Source organism: Crocodylus porosus, unplaced genomic scaffold, assembly GCF_001723895.1.
Source record: "Crocodylus porosus isolate Cpor-Errol unplaced genomic scaffold, CroPor_comp1, whole genome shotgun sequence".
NCBI lineage: Eukaryota > Metazoa > Chordata > Crocodylia > Crocodylidae > Crocodylus > Crocodylus porosus.
Genome location: NW_017728947.1, coordinates 40498962 through 40520987, shown reverse-complemented (window position 1 = coordinate 40520987; position 22026 = coordinate 40498962). Strand labels below are relative to the sequence as shown.

At 39.6% G+C, this 22026-nt stretch overlaps 1 protein-coding gene across 1 annotated transcript in view; it reads right to left on the bottom strand.

The window, feature by feature from the left end:
* EXT2 (exostosin glycosyltransferase 2) overlaps nucleotides 1-22026 on the bottom strand; it is a 104627-nt gene that overhangs the window by 5542 nt on the left and 77059 nt on the right. Inside the window, exons 9-12 of the mRNA XM_019551522.1 lie at nucleotides 18484-18650; nucleotides 7540-7683; nucleotides 6345-6473; nucleotides 5107-5189 (exon numbers count right to left, since the gene is read on the bottom strand). Coding sequence (XP_019407067.1) covers nucleotides 5107-5189; nucleotides 6345-6473; nucleotides 7540-7683; nucleotides 18484-18650 — 523 coding nt within the window. The remainder of the gene's footprint in view (nucleotides 1-5106; nucleotides 5190-6344; nucleotides 6474-7539; nucleotides 7684-18483; nucleotides 18651-22026) is intronic.

Sequence of the window (22026 nt, the reverse complement as noted above, 5' to 3'; positions counted from 1 at the left end):
CAGGAAAAGAAGAAAATGAAAACTAAATGGATCTTAGAGGCAAACTGTCCTCTTCCTTCCTCTGATCTTACCTAGGTCAAAGATGAATTGCAAAGACAGAAAACAGGGTGCGGCTCCACTGTGTTTATGTTGGGGATACCCCCTACAACAGTGGTTCTCAACCTTTTTTGTACCAGGAGCCATTTGTAAACATAGATAGCTGGTCCTGACCCACTGCCCCCCCAGTGTGTGGCATGGGGCCTCCCCCAGGCAGCCTGGAGCTCTGCCAGCCTGCAAAGGAAAAGCCACAGTTTCCCACAGGTTTCTCCTTTAAAAGAGAATCCATTTTTAAAGTTTGCTCATGACCCTTTCGTATATTCTCCTGAACCACTTTTGGGTCATGACCCACAGGCTGAGAAATGCTGCTCTACAAGACTGCCAATATAACACTTTTACCCACCAAGAAAGCCATTTCATTTGTAAATAAATGGCAAAATGAAAAATCCCACATTAAATCCTTTATGATCCATCAACTCTAGCCAAGTTACAAAAACCACTTCCAGCAAACTTCAGAATGAAGCTCAAGAACTCCATTTTTGAACCTGCTTGTGTCAGTAAGAGAGAGAGCGAGCTCTATGTCACATACGGTGTCTAAGGGAAATAGAGTGCTCTCTTCTCCCACACCAACATAAACAAGTTTGGTTTGCTTTTATGGGACCAGCCACTTGTAGGCCACCACAAACAACAAGGACACCTAAAGCATTAGCTAGGAAGCTAAGATGATATGTCATCTCATAGAGACGGTGAGTATTTTTCTTGGCTGTCTTCACAGTTCTGCAAATTCAAACTAACAGATGCAGCTTTGCTTTCAATAATTATTCATTTTAAGTTGCAGTGCTGACAACATGTAACTGTGCTCAACACGGATTTAAGTTTCTGTGAATCAAAAAAAATGAGAGCCCTGTTGCCCCCTGGCAGATTGGCAGCAAACCAAGCCAATCAAGGATTCTGTGAATTTCCTCGAATTGGTTCTCTCTCTGTTTCTCTGATGTCAGCAAGATGACTGCACATCCCCTCTTCAGGGAATGATCTTTCTATAGTGACCCCTTTGCCTTTAAAAAGAAATACTACTGGTAACTCTGCTGTAGAGGCAGCTCAGCCTCACTTACCGCTAACCTACATTCAATTTCCCTCTAGATTTCATTTAGATCTCTTCTTTTTGGGTTAGATTTGCAGATTCTAAAGGCAGGAAACCTGTTACTTAACTGCTGCCAATAAGCACATGAGTGTTATAAGACCTTCCTGAAGCTTTTCCAACAATTCAAAGCAAAGGTTACTTCAGGATGGAGATTCTTGACTCAAGGCTCTTAATGCATTTTGGTGATAGGGCTCAATAGTCCTGGAGATTTAAATCTCATCTATGCCACAGACCTACAAGCAGGGAAAGTTCAAAGCTCTCCCAGTAATGTACTTCAAACCCTGGCCAAAAATATAATAAATTTCTGGGGTGAGGATGGGAGACATTAGGTTTCCCTCTTCTAATCACTTTGCCTCTGTCTGGATTGGCAGCAAAGAGCCAATTAAGGGGGGGGGGTTCTCATGTGAACACCTTTCCTCAATGAATATGACAGAGATCACCAAATCCTTGCAAATCACTGAACAACCATGAGCTGTTAACTGGATTTCCCTTAGCTAATTCTGAGCCTGACACTCAAAACTGAAAAGCGATGCACCTTCCTTAGCAGTCCTCTACATCAGGGGCTGGCTACCTTTTATAAGGAGCAGGACAAATTAATGAAGCTCAGTCTGAAGACAGGCTTCTGTTCTACTATCACCTAATGCCAGCACCACTACCACCCCCCCACTGCTGCTGAATTGTCACTGATGCACTAACAACCTAGTTGCAGCTTCCCTTTGCCAGATAATTGCCACAGATGTCCCAACTTCACAGGCAAAATGAAATATTTTGGCAGGCCGGATTGGTCTGTGAGCTAGAGGTTGACTACTTTTACTCTTTAACATGCCCTTAACAACCACCAGATTGACTGCTGGACATTTAAGTCTATTACTGACTTCTATGTCAAGAGTCATATGTTTGTCACAACTTCTGAATGGCAAGAAACCAGGAGTTCGGTAACTTGGCTAGTTACAGGTGGACTTGGTTATAACTCCCAGCCTCATGCCTTGCGGCATCCTTATAGCCAGTGGACATTAAATATTTATGTACATTTACATAATGCGATTTATGCAATTTACAGTTAAATCATGTAAGTTATTCTTCTAACTTGTGTTCTGGGTTGCCTGTTATGAGCAGTCCCTTCAACCAGATTGTCCTCTGGCCTAGTAGAAGGCAGTTAACATACAGGACCAGTGTCTGCATGAATCAGAAGTATAAAACCTAAACCCAAACCAAAGTACAGTTCTAGTCACTATGGAGTCAATGGAAACTTGCACCAAAAGTTGTTGTAGTTTATTACACTATTAAAACAAATAGGTGGCTTATAAGTATCCCATTAAAAAAAAATGGATAAGCTTCAAGATTTTCAGCTAGTTCCCACTAACTCAAAGCAGGCAATGATAAACTGGGATTAGATGGATCATGGAAGTTGCTAGATACAATGGCTCATATTCACATGGCAAGTAACAGTTTACGCTACTTGGGTTTGTTCAAAATTACCCTATTAACAAACTTGAAAATGAAGTGCAAAGAGCTGTAAAATGTGTGGTATATTCTTTTTCAGGCATAGATGCAATACCCTTCTCTGGATAATCTGTAGTTCATACAATCAGGAAATAAGCAACTTGGATTAGCAATTAATGTGACACTTTTTCATCATAGTTATCTCTGCTGGTGGAAATTTATATGAGAGGAAAGGAAATCATACATTTAAAGATATATTCATTGAAATGATAGCAACACTTATGGGATACCAAAGTGGTTAATACATCTGGCATCCTGTCCCTACTATAGTTCTCTTGTAAGTAAAGGTTGTTTTTCTGTGTGTGTTTTTAAAGTGCCAAATGCAATCAGATCCCAGTCCATGAATGGTGTTTCGGGGTATTACAATATAAAGAGAAAGAGTAATGCATCTAGTCCATTCTCTAGACAATACAGTATTGTTACCTATACCACATTTTCTAAGGCTTCACTCAAATTACATTTATGTTTCCCAAAGCTTTCAACTGATATCTTAAAATTTTTTTTCTACAAGGTAATCTCTCTTATTGTTAGGAAGTATTTTCTGATATTCAGCCTACATTTTCCTTTCCTTAAGTTAAACTATATACCCTTGTCCCACCGCCCCCAGAAATCAATTACCATTCCCAATATTTACAGTGTTCTGTACCTGAAGATTATTTTGTCCCACATTAACCATCCTTCAGGTGAACTATATAAGTCAGGGATAGGCAACCCTCAGCACATGTGCCAGAATGTGGCACGTGAAAGTATTCTGCTCAATGCATATACCTCAGAGTGGCATGGCAGGGAAGTGGCTGGGGCTGTACTGCCAAAACAAGGATCAGGCTCCTTGTGACCTTTGCCCCGTCATCTGCCCTGGCTCGCCAACATCTTACACGTCGAGATTGTGGGTGTTTTTGGGACTCTGTCCAAAAACGTTGCCAGCCCCTGATATAAATACTTGATTTTTTTCACCCTCTTTTCATAAATCAATCTATCCAGGCTATTAACAATGTTTGCAGCTAGTCACTGAATATGCCTAAAGATATATTTCTAATAACAAAGGGCCCACAAAAAAATGCAACACTCCAGAAGGAGTCTTATCAGAGCCCTGTGAAATGGGACTAGATAAACTGTGGTGATCAATGCATACAACTCAGATTTGCATCAGCTGATTTTCTGCCTCTACCATATCACAAACAAATGCCTATCTTGATTTTGTATTGTCACTCTTTTTGCAGGTCTCCTGAAGCACTGTTGTTCCTCACATTTATCCCACCCTCAGAATATGAATAGGTTTCACTGCAGTGATGCCATAGCTACAATAGTCCAGGAAATACATAAGAGACAAAGGGCTTTTTGGGGGCAATATCTTTTATAGGACCAACTATAGGAAAGGTGTATAGGTGTATAGTTGGAAGAGTTTTTAGTGCAAGTGAGAATGAGTTTAAAGTGAAAATGAGTGCTAACATATGAAGTCTGAGCATCAAGAAGTATGCACCAATATTGTTTAGAAGGAAAGAACACGGGCCTAAGGGGGAAATGCCACTTCAGGACCCTATGAAGAAATGCTGAGGATAGGCAGGTTTGCTAGCTTTTGGCTAAATTTCAGTTATTAAGTAACAAGTCATTTCATTCTCAGATGGTTTTTGTTTTTTTATTAAAAAAAGGATAATCTTAGACCTTCACAAAAAGCAAGTAAATTCTCTCTTTGATTTGAAAACTGAGATGGAGGGGCAAGCATCTTGGCCACGGTTACACCAGGCAATTGCAGAATGAGAAACAATAATCACATGCTTGCTTATTCCAAGTTATTTTGCCCTTAACTTTTTGCAGTATTGACTTCCCAGCTACATACTGCCTAGCAAAATTAAATTCTCCTTAGATAATAATGTTGCTCCCACTGTTTAACAGCTGCTATGTTCAACTGTGCAGGAATTTCCATCTCAGTAGTAGAATCAGCATGTTTAGAGATCTTTGGAGGAAAGGCATTGTTCAAAAGTCAGTTATAGCGCTACTAATGCTTTTTCAGTCATTTTAATCCTTACTAATCAATTGCTCTTTGATAAGTTATTAACAGCTTCAGTTTAAAAAACAAAATCAAACATGCATTACATTTTAAGTTCCATGATAGAATGAAATGATTGCCTTAGAAATATCTGTTATCAATACGGAATTTCATACATACAGTCTATAGTTTATAGCAGAGCTGCTAAATTTGGTGACCTTCCAAAACCCTTCCCAGAAGCAGCCTACTTTTCACTGGAGATCATTTGCAGTGCCCCATTAACTAGTGTACAAATGACCCACACTTGGGCTGACTGGACTTGTGTGGCAAGCTGAGGAATCCAAAAGGGATATCTGTAGTTTAAATTTTGAAACGGACAAAAAACGGTTTCTGGGAACTGCAAGAAGGCAACTGCGACAACAAAGGGAGGTTCACTCACCTTTCTACCATGTGCGTCTGGTCCAACGATAACCCATCTATGGCCGTGCATTCTGGACATTTGAATTTCTTTCGTGGGGTCACCTGCACAAAGGCATGACAGACATCATCATCATAGTCAACAGAAGGGATATTAATCCCCTTGCTCAGAAAACAGCACAATACTTCTGAACATGCTTGCAGTGTAAGCCGAGCTCTCTCCAAAGGGTAGAAAATAAAAAGCCACGCCATTCCTCCATTCAATTTCATCTGGCCTGGCTGACTGCAAAATGCACAGGGGCCCAATAAAAACCGCTTGGAGGGGTTTTGCCTTCTGTAACTGAAAAGAAGTGGCGATGACAAGCTCCTTAATTCCTGTTTAATGACTGTTTTCTCACTGCCAAGGTCCCTGTATAAACACCATTTGTTCTTGCAGCCATAACAGCGATGAAATATAGCTTCCCATACTTCACCGTAACCTTAATCCAACAGACGCTCTTTTGCTCACTCGAGTTACTAGTTGACTGGCAAACTCTGCAAGACTCTCCCAATCATACTGAGGTGCCAAATTACTCTGCAGTGCCCTTGTAAGGCTCAGAAATTTTTTCAGCAAAAACACATACTTTATCTTCTAAAGACTTTTCTAGGAAACGCAGCTACCAGTCCCAGTAAATGATGACGGACAGGCAGGAAAGTGGACCTCGCTAATTGAAGTAGTGCCTGGCGGCCTCTAAATCTCATTCCTAGTTGACACACTTTGAAATGAATGTACAGAGCAAATGTCCAGACCTGAAAACGTGTCGAAACATGTCAGGAAATTAATTCAAGGATAAAAAGTTCATTTAAAACTGATCTTACAATTAACATTCTTGCAATTAACATTCCTATAAATCAGCTGTTGTCAGTCATGACAGACAGGGCCAGGGATAGTTGCCAATTCTCTCTCTCTTTCTGGTAATCTTAAATATTTTTTTTCCTATCACTGAATCTACCCTCTCCATATCTTCTTTTACTTGGCTACAATGAACACCACTAACTAACAGGGAACACAACCTCATGTTCCCAACTGACATGCTAGTTTCACTGAGTAGGACCATTCCTACTGAGGAAAGGAAAGTGGGAATCATTGTAAAAGTAAATGAGAAAGGAAAAAAACAGATAAAAGGAGGATAGTCAAATCTACCAAACACATACGTAGACATCTTTTATATTTTATATTGTAACATTTTCAACAAACATAAATTGCTAAAAAAATCCCACCTTAATAACCGATTTGCCCGTAACATTTGCCACTAGAAAATTCATAGCAATGTCTTCACAGTTCATGTGAGCATCCACCCAGTTCTTGATGTCTCCAGGCATTTTGTAGGTGTAAAGGTAGTTAAAATACTGCACAATAAGAGGGAGAAAGAAGACTGCAGCTTTAAATACACTTCCAGCAACTGTAAGCCTGCAAATAGTAAAATCACTGGGAACAGCAGACAACTGAGGAAAGGCATGTGAACAAACCTTGATCCTCAGAGTCCAGCCATTGCAGCTGTTTCTAGGACACTTCACCATAAAGTGAAAGGGATGATGCTTCCCATCAAGTTAGTGACACCATTAGGCTGCTAGGCACACAAATATGTTTTTTTCTTTGCATATAACAATTACTTTTCCTTCACACCATGAAAAAAGAAATCTCTTAATATTTATTTTTCCTCTTTCATAGCTTTAATTAAAATATCACATTCACTGTGTAATAATAAATCCCATCAATTTATAGTATTTAAATACATTCTACTTTAGTTTCATGGAATAGCCAGCTTTTCAAAATACAGTAGGATGCAGACTGGTTGTCTGTGTAGCAGGGGCAGGAGAGCAGAACATCAGCAACTGGTTCTTGGGATGATCCTTATTAGGAAGTAGTGGCCCTAAGCATATCAGAAAATCTGGCCAATTCATTTAGATACTTAACTGGGAGACAGACTCTTTGAAAAAAATATTGATCCGTATGACAATTGGTCTCTTACGCTATAATCAGGGTAGGATAGTAGAGGGTTGTTTTTTTCCAATTGAGAAAGGCATTTGAAAATAGTAAATAGAAGCCATGTGTTTCATAAAAATCATACACTAAATTACAAGCTCTTTGGGGAAAGGAAGACAGTTTCCTGTATATGTATACAATGCCTAACATACTGTGGACTCCATCACCATATAAATGCACACCCATTTTTCACGCTTTTCCTATTAAAAACCCAGGTACAACTGCCTTTCCTGTCTTCTAAATGACATGCCTTTTAAAACATTGCAATGTTAATTATAAATAACTAAAGGCTGAAAAATAAAATGAATGCTTGAATTCTCAAATGAAAGGTCATCAGAAATGTTAGCCTGCCATAAAATCCCTTTATATCACTGCATCTCATGTTGCAACATACACTAACTTCCCATTTATCTTTGATATCCCTGTTACCTTGTGATAAAAAGCTGCCCCTGTGAGCACCATAGAGACTTCATTGGTCCATTCCGACTCATACTTCCATTTGTTCATCTCATGGTCCCAGAGATGTAGGCGACCAGGATATCCAACCAGCCTATCAGGAAACTCCCGCCAAACCTGCAGTGATTAACAGCCATATTAAGACATTCCTGGTCCAAGCAGCACTGTAACTCAGTCAAGAGGATGCAGCAAGACTACCCATAGAAACAGAATTATAGGCAATTCCTGGATCACCTCACTAAATCCTACAGGTAACAGTCCTCAAGGATGAGAGACAGCTTGGAAGGAAACATAAGAGAAGTTTAAGGTTTGTTTAAAATAGCCCTACATTTCTAAGTGTGGGCATGACTCTTTAATGCAAAGAGACACACAAACAGCACTAACTTTCCTGCTGAAGGGAATACAATTGATCTGTCAAAAGGAGTTAACATAGTTTGAGAGCCAAGCACAACTAACATGGTGCTTTTCTCATTAAACATGGTAGCTATGACTACAACCCTCAACTGTTTTCAGGAACGGTTGCATGTCTAGCCAATCCCTCTAAGAGGAAAAAGTTTCAAAACTATAGAGCATATTTTATATCTATATTTGATATTCTATAATGGGCAGTTTGCTGTATCCGTTGCTACATGACAGGCCTCTCTGCCCTTGACTTCTTCCAAGCATCTGGATGTAATCAAGATACTATCCTTGTCACTTCATACATTACTCCACAGCTGACTGCAGGATCAAACACAAATGGACAAGAACAGGGAGAGGGCATCATAAAGGCAACCTTAGGCTCTGGCCGCAATAAATGCTGGACAACTTCCAGGAGGGGAAAAGGGATACAGGGCTCAAAATTATTCATTAGGACTGAATGGCAATTAGATATATGAGATTATTGACCAGTAATTAAGGTAGTTTTTAATTTTCCAACTACTAATTTTAACCTCACAACAGTTTTTCTTATACACAACAAGCATCAGACCAATCAGAGAAACACTGTGTCAGACTAGAAAACCTGAGCATATGTGCCCTGGGTTCCAAATGTTTCTGATTCAGGCTGGATGCAAGGTGGGGGGTGTCATTCATAAAAATAACCATCCAAGCCCAATTTTCACCCCATCTACCATGTCAACAAGGAATACTTTTTCTTTTTCCCCAGGCTACTTGATCTCTATTCCATAAGCAATCTCTTCTACCCCAAGTGGAAAAAATACATTCTGAAGCTGTACTCAAAGCAAAAGGGATTATCTGCTGTTCCACTGCACTGAAAATTTCACTACACTATCTGCTGTCCATTCCTTTAGTTATAGCACTTTTTTACATACCAGTGAATTGTAAATATAGCACTTGGACTTTAAGAACTCTCCTTAAGTGTAAGTAAGATAAAACCAGTAACTAATTTCTTTATACACTTCTACTGTAGGTATGTTACAACTAGTCTGAATTTCTACAACCTCTTTCATCCAAAAAGTCTACCTACTTTATATATGTTAATTAATTTCCTTGAAAGAATTATAATCCCAAATTTCCAGATGAGAAAACTTACCAAAACTCATACAGGAATCATGAAAGGAAACCAGATCTGACTCTCAGGTATGTACCTTAACTAGAAAGTCACACCTTCCAGATAATTATAGGACATTATCTCAGACTTATCCTCTGTAAACGAACTCTGTATTCAAAGGAACTGAAGGCAAAGAACTGCTTTCAAAGTTTTGCAGTGCTAAAGGGAGAAAAGTAACTCTTAAAAAGCTGTCATAACTCAGGGTCATCAGCTGATAAGGGACCGAACCAAGAGAGGTTTAAATTACATTGCAACTTTTAAGTATAACATCAGCCCCCAAAATGTTAACGCACAGCAGAGAAGCAAATATATAATTTACTCCTTCCCTTCAAAGTCCTACTGCCCCCTACCTAGGGCTTAAAATCTTAACAATTACATTTGAAATTAAAAAGTCCTGCTATTAAAATACCAGTTCCCCATCTGTCGCACAGGCTTGCAACATAAGCTACTGAGGCTCAGAAAAGGATTGGAGAATGCTGCAGACTTGTAACACGCAGAGCTAAGAACCCTTGCACGAAGAATGATATGCATATTGGAGGCAGCTGAAGGAAAGATTAAACTCAACTACCGTTTCCCAAGGGACTGCTGTGCCCTTGTAACACAGGAAAGGCCAGTTCATATTCCTTCTAGTTTTGCTGTTCTTGAAGTGAGGTTTGGAAAACTTCACTTGACAAAGAAAAAGCCAACTTTAATGGATAGTGACTTTCACAACCATCTTTGCACCACTGCAGAACTTACTACTGCCCTTACTCGGCCTCTGGAAACTGTCAGTTTGTTGCAGTTATAACTAGCTACTGTTTACTGGGCAGATTTCACAATAGCAATGGGGTCAATGAGGTTTATACTAACTAAAGCATCCATTTTGTCCTTTAGTGACTGGCTTCCATGTGTTAGCCTGCTTAAAATCCACTCCACTTGGTCCGTGATCCCGTCACCTCTCTTAGGCTAAGGAAAGTTAGACTGGATCAGATTCCACTCGTCCCACCATCTTAGCATTCATGAGTCACCTGGCATCTTGAGGTATGTAGAAAAAATATATAAAGCTATGTCTATGTCTGAATCATCAAATCTCTTTGAATCTCTCCAAATCAAGTTGGAGGGTTCTGATTCGACACGGAGCGATTAAAGGGACTCCTGATTCGATTAGATTTGGCTGCCGAATTGGGCCAAATCTCCGCCAAATTGAATCAGCTTTGCGTAGCCCTACTAAATAGTAGCAAAAAAATTCTCTCTCCTTGCAAGCTTTCAGCCCGAAACACCCTTCTTCAGGCAAGGGAGAATTCAAAGAATGTAAAATTTCTCCCAGATAAAAAAGAAACTTCATTTTGGACAGAGGAACTGAGAGATGGTAGGGTCCCCCTGGGTGGAAAAGGCCATTTGTATAAAGCTGCTGTTGTGAGCATGCAAATTAAGCACAGACAAAGGCTGAAGCAGGCTGGTTACCTGGGTGTCAGATGGCAGGCAGGGTGTTGAATTTTGCTTTCCTTGCTCAGTTGTAAAGTTTTCATTTCAAAACAGCTAATTATATCTTCCCTGTTTCAAATTTTTTTTGCTACTATTTAGTTGGTCTAAATAAGAGATACAGCCTCTACCCCAAGAGTTTTGTCTGCTTATGTCTTTAGACCAACACCACTACAACCAATATCGCTGAGGCCTGGCTTTTATTGTGCAACACTTGTGGAACTGAAGATATGGGCAAAAAAGTATACCCAAAAAGGAGTCCCCATGACCCAAAGAATGGGTGAACTTGCGCCAACTGCTCCCTGCTTCCCCTCTAGTATTTAGGGCAGAAAGACCAGCACTTGCTGTTGATGTCCGAGGTCAATCTCTAGGTAGCAAGAATCTCAGAAAATGACCTGAAGGATAGATTCTCTGATTTCCTTTTCATGGTGCAGGGAGATGCATCTGCTGGCACTGTTCACTCTGGTATACTGAGAATCAAGAAAGTGCACCACTGGGATGTGCATCTGATGACAGATGACTTAATTTCATAGACTGACCACTTAAACAAAGGGGAAGTTTTTTCTCCTCCTTTTTGATGTAGAACATTTTCTTTGGATTACCTATCATTATCTGAATGCAATGCCTCAGGATGTGGTGCAAAATGCTTGGTGTTTCTGTGTACAATCTAAATCTCCAGGATGTCAACATGGAGCTTTGTGCTCCTGGAAGACAAGAGATCCTGTAATAAAACACACCAATATATATTCCCCATCCTTAGAAGGACACATCTGTCTCAACAGTCACCAGTGAAACTCCTCCGAATATACCAGATAGGTCCTTAAACCATGTCAGAGAACACTGGTCCATTGAAATGAAAAGACATTTCACAGCTCTGACTGCATGCATCAAAGGTACTTTGCCTTTTTATTGGCTGCAGCAACAAGAAAGGAAGGTCAAGGGAGATTGTAAAAATTCAGCACCTTCGCAAAGGACTTAATACTGTTAGTCCACCCTTCCATGTGGTCAGGCCAAGAAGTGGCAGATATTTACCAGACAACCTTTGCCCTTTTTGGGAGGGTTCATCGATCTTTTCCAAGGCAATTTGCAACATCTGGGCAATCCATCTCACAAAGTCTTGAAAACCATTTAAGCTGCAGAAGGGAGTACAGTAGCATCAGCTGGGACAGAAGCAGCCAGCCAACTTTTTTGGGCAATTGCCTCATCCTGAAGATTAGATTTGAGGAATCTCCCTGATTCAAAAAGACTTCGAAGTAAAAGTTGAAGAGTAGCAGCCTGGTCAATATGAGCTGCCCTGAGTTGCTGCCAAAATGGACAACACTGGGACTTGAGGAAAAGATCCTTGCAGCTATTGAGCCGGAAACCCATGGACTTGTAGAGGGGGCAAAAAAGTCTGCTACTACTTCCAAGAGGGAGTCCAATACCTCTGGTAGAGTCCAAACATATATGTGGGATCCTGGTCAACTTCTGAGCCAAAAGAAGAGTCTAAGGAAGAGACCTCCATGACCAGAGCAAATGTACTTGAAATCAGGGATGATTCTCTTAGCAGGGTCAGTATTTGTGGGTTTGATGGATCTGGTCCATAACCAAAGGTAGGGAGAGTAGAGGAGATTGTGGTACCAGCTGAACTACTAAGCTGCTCAGAATCACAAAGCAGACTGGCACCGCATGAACCACAAAACCTTTCAGACAAGACCAGACAGCAGGAACTGGTTGAGGCTCTTTGGATCTCATTCGAAGCATGCAAGTTGAGGTTCTTGGACTGGAGACAGGATGACAGCAATAGATTTGCTGCAAGTGGATGGTAGAAATGACATTGTAAAAGTGCCTCTGACATTTGTCTTTGTTTCTGGTTGGTCTCTATGGAACCTGGAGTTGGGGCTACAGCTTCAGTGCCAAAATGTCACCAAGCTTTGTTGGGTCTGTGAAATCTCGAACAAGGTGGTCATGGAGATGGTGAAAGAGGTCTCTTGTTGAACCCAGGGATACAGAGCTATCTCTATAACTTTCTCCAGATCTGTGTTCAGCAGAGGACTTTTCAGAGGAGGAAAATAATCACCTCAAAATAGGAGTGGTGTATTTAGAGGTTCTGCAGCCAAAAGTGTCTTGCATCAGAAAGCAAAACTATGAGCTTACCAAGGAAGTAGACCTGGAGTCTATAACCTCATGCTTATTTCTAGTCCAGGATGTGAAAGACTTACAGATGAAGCACTTCCAGTGGATATGGACTTTCTCTAAACAATAACAGTCATTCATAGTGAGAATAATTCTGTTGCAAAGTGGCCACAGTTTCAGTCCTAAAGATCTAAGAGAAGTCTACAAAAAGCCAGGATAACAGGAAGGACGGGAAAAAATATTGGAATTTTGGGGGGGAAATTACAAGTGGTTTGGTTGATGTGATGAAGAAAGAGCTGCACATAACTGAAAAGCCGTAAGATGAAAATGAGAAGAAATCTGAAGGCTCCCCAAAGATGACAACAAGACCAAAGGAAAAAGTGGAAGCAGCAAAAATTAGAAGACAAGTGAGTAACTCTCGTGGGTATAAAAATTTAAAGCAAAAATGAGGGCAGAAGGCCTCTCATAGGATTGTAGGGTAAATATGATCTAAACAGACTGAAGAAGCTCAGAAATTGGTAACCATGACTGAGAAACTGAGGAGTAGAAAGTAAGCACTGCCCTTTTCCCAACTGGTACAGACCATGGGGAGAGGCAACACAAAAGTCTCTGAGTTTGAGTGCTTGAGGTGTATACACACCCAAAATGTGAATAAGCATACAGACAAGCACTAAGAGGAGAAAATAATTATAATCCTAGCAGCCAAACCAAATTCCAAAAATGAGTGATTCTGTTCTGTTTAGCTAAAATCTCTTCTTTCATGTTACTCTGCATATAGTGCTCTTTACTTCCTGGATTAAACCAGTGTATGCTATTGCTGTACACTATCAGAACAGCCACCACAGCCTATTCCTGAGACAGCTGAAGTGAGTTTCTTTTTCAAGAATCAAAAAACTCATGGCAGAGGTGATATCTTTTATTAGACCAACTAGATATTTGCAAAACATATATATTATTTGTAAGCTTTTGGGCACAGGCACCCTTCATTAGGAGATTGCAAAGACTGTAAACGTTCTTCTGGGTAGAAATGAAAATGAATATTTCTACCCAGGAGAGCATTTACAATCTTTGCAATCTCCTATGCCTAATGAAGGGTGCCTTGTGACCGAAAGCTTGCAAATACAGGCAGTCCGCAACTTACAATGTTTCGAGTTACAATGTTTCACACTTACAACGTTTATAAATTGACACCATTTCAACTTTGACATCAGTTTTGACTTTACAACGTTTGATCTGATGCAACACCACACCAACGAACAAATGCACTGCATTGCCCATCTCCCTGGAGAACATCTGTCCAAACTTCCTTGGACACTTTTTTTCAGAAAGCAGACAAGACTCCAGAAAAACCTGCAGCCAAGACTCCTGAGAAGACCCCAGCCAAGAACCCTTCAAGAAGTCCAGCAAAGTCACCTCAAAGAAGTCCTTACAAATCAGTATGATTGCTATTTACAATACAAATATATTAATGTAGCTATATTACTAATCTATAATTGATTGAGTACAAAGTTCTGGGTTATTTTTGGTGAATACAGGTTATCAGGCCTTGGTTCAGGAACCAATCACCCATTTATAACATTGTTTCCTATGGGAAAATCAGTTCCAAGTTGCAAAGTTTTGACTTAAGACTCAGTTTTCAGGAACCAATTGTGTCATAAGTCTGAGGACTGCTTGTAAAGAATTTTTCTTTCAAATATTTAGTTGGTCTAATAAAAGACATCACCTCTGCCAGGAGTTCTGATTCCTTTTGCTTCTAGACCAATAACGGCTACAACCTCAATACCTTTGTTTTTCGGAGCACTTTGAGGATAATTTCATCTGAAGATAGAAGTTGCTACTGAAATACTGTTAGCAACTGATTTATTAAATCCATGAGTTCATACTCTCTCTTTTGCCCCACCACCCTCCTCCAGTCTGGCCTCTCTCACCAGTGTTGCTATTAAAGAAAACAATAGGATCAGGAATCCATTCAGAAATAACAGATACTTCACACATCCCCAATTTGTAACATAACTTTTTAATCTGAATAAAAATGTTTGCATGGTTTCTGCCACAGGGTGGCAAGTATCTGCCAGACTATAACACGATATGTGAATCTTCTTGGCAAGCAAATGGTTGAACTACTTACTCCTGATTTGCTCCAAAAAACAAGCACATAACAGGCAATATATTTGCTTTGATTTTTTAAAATCATAATAGCCTGAATATATATTAATTTTGTTTGGATCTCAGTGGAATAATTTGCCTTAAAATGGGAATAACAAATACTGATACATGGGTAAGAAGGGTTATGTAGCCCTAATTGCATAGTAATTTAGTTTCTCTCAGCGTCACTGAACTAGTGAAATTGTTGCATAACTTCTTAGAGAGATCCTCTTTCAGAAAAAACACAACACTGTAGTTATTCTTACACTACTTTAAAAAAGCAGCACACAGGGACTATTTTTCTGCTTGCTCCAATATTTTTACACCAGCAATAAATCACTATACTATAGCAGCTCCCTTTTAACAAGTAAAAAATGCCTGACACTTTGAGTGTTACTATAATTTTTTATGGCTGAAAGTGTACGGAGATCAAAGTTGGTTTTTTAGACCCTGCTCTATACATCCAGACAAGCCTGTGACCGAGGGGTTTTGCCACATGTTTAAAAACAAAGTCTCGAGGATGAGGGGAGAAGGGAAGAAAGTTTAAATGTCATGTTTCTAAATGTTTCTCATGACTGAAGCAGACATACTTTTAAAAGAAAACTTTCTAGGAACATTATAAGTTGCTACTGTTCCCATTGGATTACCTTGAGAATGAGTCAAGAGCTCAAGAGATACTTTCCTGGTAAAACACATAAACATATAAATAAATTATCAAGGCCTGGGGACAATTTAAACATCTGGTAGCCAGCTTAGGCCTGTCAAGAAAGTCAAAGACACTCAGGGCCAGAGAAGATCAATCTGCAGCCCCTGATTTCTGGGTCACAAAAAATAAATGTTATCACCCACATTCCCTGAGAGGGAGAACTGGATATATAAAGTAAGTTGCCATCATTGTGTATGATTCAGCATTTTTTTCTTACAGAATTAATAATCTTAAAATATACTCTACCATGCTAGCCTTGGGACTGTCTCAGCTGTCCCTGCTCAGTAAGGCGCTTCTCCATCTGTGTGGCTGCATATTCATTTCAAATGATTTTACAGTTTCAGAAGACTGCAAAAGCAATAGCTATACATGGCTTGATGTGCATGGCAGACTAAGATTGTATCCAAACAGCAAAATTCACAATACAGACCATGAAAGCTGTACTCAGGCAGTCCCACAATCCAAGCATCTAGACCAAAGCAGACAAATAAATTATGTCCAGTGACCAGACCTGGAGACAGGGCATTTGGAGTCCTGACTGCAGCTTAATTACACTGTACTGTCAACTCAGTCAAGTCATTTAAACTTCACTTTGCCTTAGTTGTCCCCATAAGCACTGTACTTTCCTCTTTTACATGGGTGGCATGTTTGAATCCTGTAACAAGTATAAAGTATTGGGTTTTTTAGATCTACAGTCCTTATTTTTGAGTCTCACAACCAGTTGCTGAAGAACAACCAAAACTCATCTGCTAGAAGCCAAGGCACATTTCAAATCACTTCAGGAACGATTTCATTTTTTACAAGTTCATTTTTGTTCAATCTGAGCCAGGCTTACAGTGACATGAGAATTAAATTGGCAACGGAGGCAGGATTTACACTGCATACTATCCACTGGCTCTCTTAGCATCATTTTTTTCTCAGAAATTTTCCACTGTCACTATCACCAGTTCAGCTGGTAGCTAAGAGCAGTAAAGTAGACAGGACTCAGATTGCTGACAGTGCTGTCACCACCTTGTTGTCCAAACCTTTTTATGCACTGTTGCATAGACAAGCTTTGAAAAGGTCAGGACAGCAACAGAGGTCCCTGTGATGGAGCTGACCTTGGCTCAGCCATGGTGACAAATATTGGAGAGAAAATGTTGCATAGAAAAGCTCATTTGACCCATGAGACTCCACTTTTCACTTATCTTCTCTTAATTTTCCTTTTATACTTCATGCACTAATCCATAACCATATACTGGCAAAGGAGATATATCCCTGCTGCAGACGCATGTAGCAGATTAAACCCGTCTCCACAACTTCAAAACTTTGAGTTTGCGTTTAAGACACACACGTCTAAAGTTATCCCAAGTAACTTCTTGAGTCCAAAAACCATTTGCTGGCTAAAAGTTTCTCTCATCTGTTTCTCTCCTCCAAATGTTTTACTCATACATATTCACATTAAAGGGACAGTAAAAAAATATTATGCATCTTGACAAAAATCCTTCCCTTTGTTAGCGACAGCATTTTAGATTATTAAGACTGAACAAATTCCAGGGTTTAATTTACCTTCTACCCTTTGGCCTGTTTGCATTTTACTATGTCCTTCAATTTGGGCAATAAAACTAGCTTCTCTGTTTCACTTTCTGGCTCTCACATATTAAGCCCGGTGTCATTTTGTTTGGGCTCCTGATGCTGCAAGTAAAAGTATGAACCAACAAAAACAAAGTTTTTTGACATGGTTTTAAAGGAAAATCTCAAACACTAGTAATCTTTTATTTTTTATTTCTCAAAAACCTTTGGTTTACTTCACAATACAAAAGTATTACAGTAAATGTCAGATTCTATATACTGTGGCATATACTCAAATATAGGAAAAGGAGGACAAATTAAATCCAACTAAGCTCCCACTCCCTCCTTTAAAACTGAAATGTGAGGAAGCCAACTGTGCCATTTAAATAGACAGTTGTTTTGGCAGACATATCAGGTATGCCTATGAAAGCTTTTGCCACCTTGTAATGCTGCGACTAATTGATTTGGACTTTTTATTCTTTTTCTTATTTATATGTCCACTGCAGACACAACCACTGAGCTCTCGTCATCTCAGCCATGTGCCCTGTCCTTTTAAGAGCCCCATCAATCCCCAGTTTCATTGTAAGCCACCTGGTGCTACAGCCCGTTTTCCTCAGGAGACCTTCCTACTTCTCAATACTTAACCTTTGGACCTTGCCTTGTCCATCATTTCATATAGAAAAGAGATATAAGGAAGGTATTCCATCCACAATGGGCCAACTGCTGGCCACTGACCCAAGAGACTAGTAAGAGAGAGCTTTCATCAGTATCTGATATCTGTTAAAGCAGTCAAGTATTACGCTTACTGAGAATCATTATTTTATTTTCAGTTGTTTAGCCTACACAAGTATTTATTTTATTGGGAAGAGACTAAATTATAGCAGCCAGATCCACCAAATCAGAGCTGGACAGTAATGCAGAATGGAAACATCTGTGAATCTTATTTACTATGGAGCTCTCCCACAGACAGACCTGACAATTTAACTTTGGCAAAAACTGCATGACATGTCATGCCAATAGAAATTACTTAAACTGAGGAGACAGACCTTATTCCCACCCTCCAGGGGCTATTACTGTTCAAATTGCACAAAATCAGTGCTCATGGCTCTGATATGCTGATATGCCACTGACAACATATTTTCTGTTGGAAAAGAATTTCACAATAAATGAAAAGTCTAGTTCAAAAGTTATAAGCTTCATAAGCTTAAGAGTGTTGTGATTTTTGGACCACGTCTTTAGTGGGACTAAATCAGCACTGCTTAACCGAAGTCAATGGAACCTAGAATTTGTGTCAGGAGGTCATCTGGCCCCTTCCCCGACATTAAGATACAGATGTATGCTGCTAGTCTGATAGCATATTGGAGACAGAAAAGAACAAACATCTTACCTCATAACCAAACTGCAGTTCATCTGAGGTCAACATGATGATGTCATCATCAATGGCTAATACCGCCTCTGTTTCAATCTCATCATACGGGAAAAAGCGATTACTAAGCTTGTTTTCTGCAGTCCTAACCACCTTCAGGGGAACCCGAATCTTCGGCCACAGAGAATCTAGGGAGAAACATCAGCATACATATGTAACCATCCGAGTTTCTTTCTTGATAGGTTCCCTTTCTTTCTTGTGATTTTATTCTCCACTCCAAACTTCTTGTGCAAAAAGGTTTTGGTGTTCAATTTGCATCTATTCCCAACTAGGCAAAAAATGAAAAGCGGGAAAGAGAATCTGTTGTACTTCCACAGTACTAATCATCTTAGAGTGCTTTACAAACAGCTATACACGGGGCCTACTTTGCCCACTACTGAAAGGTAATCACAGCAGCATTATCAAACACTTTAGGACAGGAAGTGAAAAAGAATACTTTATCCAACAGGAACTCCACAGAGAAATGGGAAGCTGGGCCAAGGTAAACATTTACAGTGGATTTTGGCAAGGTCATAAAAAACCTGAAACAGTAAACTCTGAACAGAGGCTATATTTACTGCATCAATGAGAAACCTAGATACAGCTAAAGTAGTAATTGCCATTAATGGTTAAAGACTGGATTATCATGTGTCAGAATATCAAAGCAAGTAATTTATTGCAACTGAAAACATCTCAAAATATAGAAAAGATGGGAAAGGTTTTCCTATAAGCTTCTAGATATTCCCAGCACTACAAGTAAGGTGGAAAAAATGTACCATACTATGCAATATATCTTAGTTAGACATAATCGGTTAACTAGCAATAAAAAGTATATCCAAGTCACTGTAGCAAGTCATTTTACTATGAGAAACCTACAGCCTGGAGTTCTTCTTGTATGTATGTATGTATTACAGTAGACCTTAAGCTGAATATAAGCCAACAGTGCTCTTGCTGCAAAAAAAGCCAACAGCATATTGGGTTATACTGAAAGGATGCCACTTGTAAATGAAGGGAAGTGATTCTTCGACTCTATTTAGCACTGATGAGGACTCAAGTGGAGAACTGTGGCCAGTTTTGGGCCCCACACTTCAAGAAGGATGTGGACAGTTTGAAAAGAGTCCAGCACAGAGCAACAAAAATGATTAAAAGCTTTGGAAAGGCTAAAAGAACTAGATTTACTTAGTCTGGAGAAGAGAAGGCTGAGGGGGGATTTGATAACAGTCTTCAAATACCTGATGGCAATTACAGGAAGGATAGAGATGGGCTTTCTTCTGTGGCAGTAGAGACAGAACTTGGAGTAATGGCCTCAGCCTACAGCAGGAGAAATTTAGGTTGGAGACTAGGAGGAATTTTCTCACCATGAGCATGGTAAAGCACTGGAACAGGCTACCTCTCCATCCTTGGAAGTTTTCAACACCAGGTTAAACAGACACTTGCCTGGGATGGTTTAGTCAGAGATGATCCCACCTTGAGCAGGGGGCTGGACTAGATGACTTCATGAAGGTCCTTCCAGCCCTACTTTCCTATGATCCTACAATCCTACATTTACAATGGTGCCTTAACTATATAAAAATAATTTTTGCAGTTAAATCATATTAACACACACATCCAACAGAAAGAATACTTTTTACACCATCAGACAGTTTAAGAAATAATGAGAACTTATGCTAACAAGTATAAAATAACAGAACTAAAGTTTAAAAACTTTCATTTACTAAACCTTCATGTGTAACCAAACAATTTTTCTAGTGTAAATGCATATCACCAGTGGCTATTCCAATTTTAAGCTGCTTACTGGAGTGAAATAATTTGACAGGTTTTTTTTCTTTTTTCTTCTTCTGCTTCTTTTAAATAGTAGCTATTCCTGCCTGCTACACAGTCTAGATAGCACTGTTTTTCTGATTCCTTTTACCTTCAAGGTTGGTCTTAAGGAGCATATGACACAGAAAAAAAACTACTGACCCCATGGACTAATTGGAGGAGGGTTAAGATGGGGTACAGAACACAAAAGAAGTATTTGTGGAATAACAGGCAAATAGATATTTACAACTGGTGTTATTATTGAAATGGAGATGGAGAGGGAGTGGCACAATATACAAAAGTGTACAAGTAGTAGGGCATCCTTTCATTGAATGATCTATTGACCAATTAAAAAAAAATGAAAAGTGACTTGATTAGAGCACATAAGCATCTTCCAGGGAAGAGAACACCAGAGACCAAAAGATTCTTTAACTATGAAAGAGAACAGCATAAGAACTAATTGCTGGAAAAATTCAAACTATAAATAAGGCATACATTCTTAATAGTGAGATTGATTAACCACTGGAATTAATTACTAAGGAAAGCAGTGGATTCTCCATCTCATTGGTGTCTTCAGATCCAGGCCAGCTGCCTCTCTCGAACGTATGCTATAGCCAAAAACAAGTTACTAGGCTCAATACAGGGATAACTGGGTATTTTTTAGGGACCTATGATACACAGAAGTTCAGAATAAATGATTTTATGGTCCTTTGTGTCCCTAAAATTCATCAATCTATGAAGGTGAAGATTTAATGAGTCCTAGAAAACAAGGGCCAGAAGCTTGAATTTGATATAGCAGAAAATGGGCAGCCAACAGAGTCAAAGCATTGTGCAAGGCTGTCCAAAAAAGAGGACAGAAGACGATCTTAGCAGCTGTGTTTTGAGTGATGGATAATACGAATGTCAGGATGAGGAGGAAATTGTCAGCAGCCAAGGTGGGAAAATACTAAAAGTCTAGGCAACAGTTTCAGTGTCTGGACAGATATAAGGTTCAGGTTTAGAAACACTGTGAAGGAAGCAGCAGCAGAATCTGAATACAGTCTGGAGATGTGAGACAAAGATCGCAGAATCACAAGGCTGGAAAGGACCTCCTCGGTCATCTGGTCCAAACCCCTGCATGAACACAAGAATGTTACTCCTCAAGAGAGAAAGGGAAGTTTAAGATGATCTCTACTACCGTGGTGGGGAGAATGGTGGTACTGTTAACTGCAGTGATGATTGGAGCAGAGAGGGGAGTATAATTTATGCACTGTACAGACTTCCAATTCTACAGCAATATGGAATCAGCCTCCAGGCTTCCTTTACTGCTCTGCTTTCAGGCAAAAAGAGATCTGTCCTTTTTCAACTGCAGTCCATTAGCACTAAGTGAGTTCAGAATGCCTAATTAAAGAACAGAGGATGCGGTAACAACATTGGTGCTACAGGAGAGTGAGTAGTAATTTAATTCCAATACACACAAGTAGAGGTTGTTGTTTTGGGTGAATGGCCATGTTTTCAGTGCCAACTGGGTCTCTCAGATTTTGTAGATCACACAATACAGGCATACCTTGGAGATATTGCGGGTTCGGTTCCAGACCACCGCAATAAAGCGAATATTGCAATAAAGTGAGTCACACAAATTTTTTGGTTTCCCAGTGCATATAAAAGTTATGTTTACACTATACTGTAGTCTATTAAGTGTGCAATAGATTTATGTCTAAAAAAAAACAATTATCTTAGCTAGAT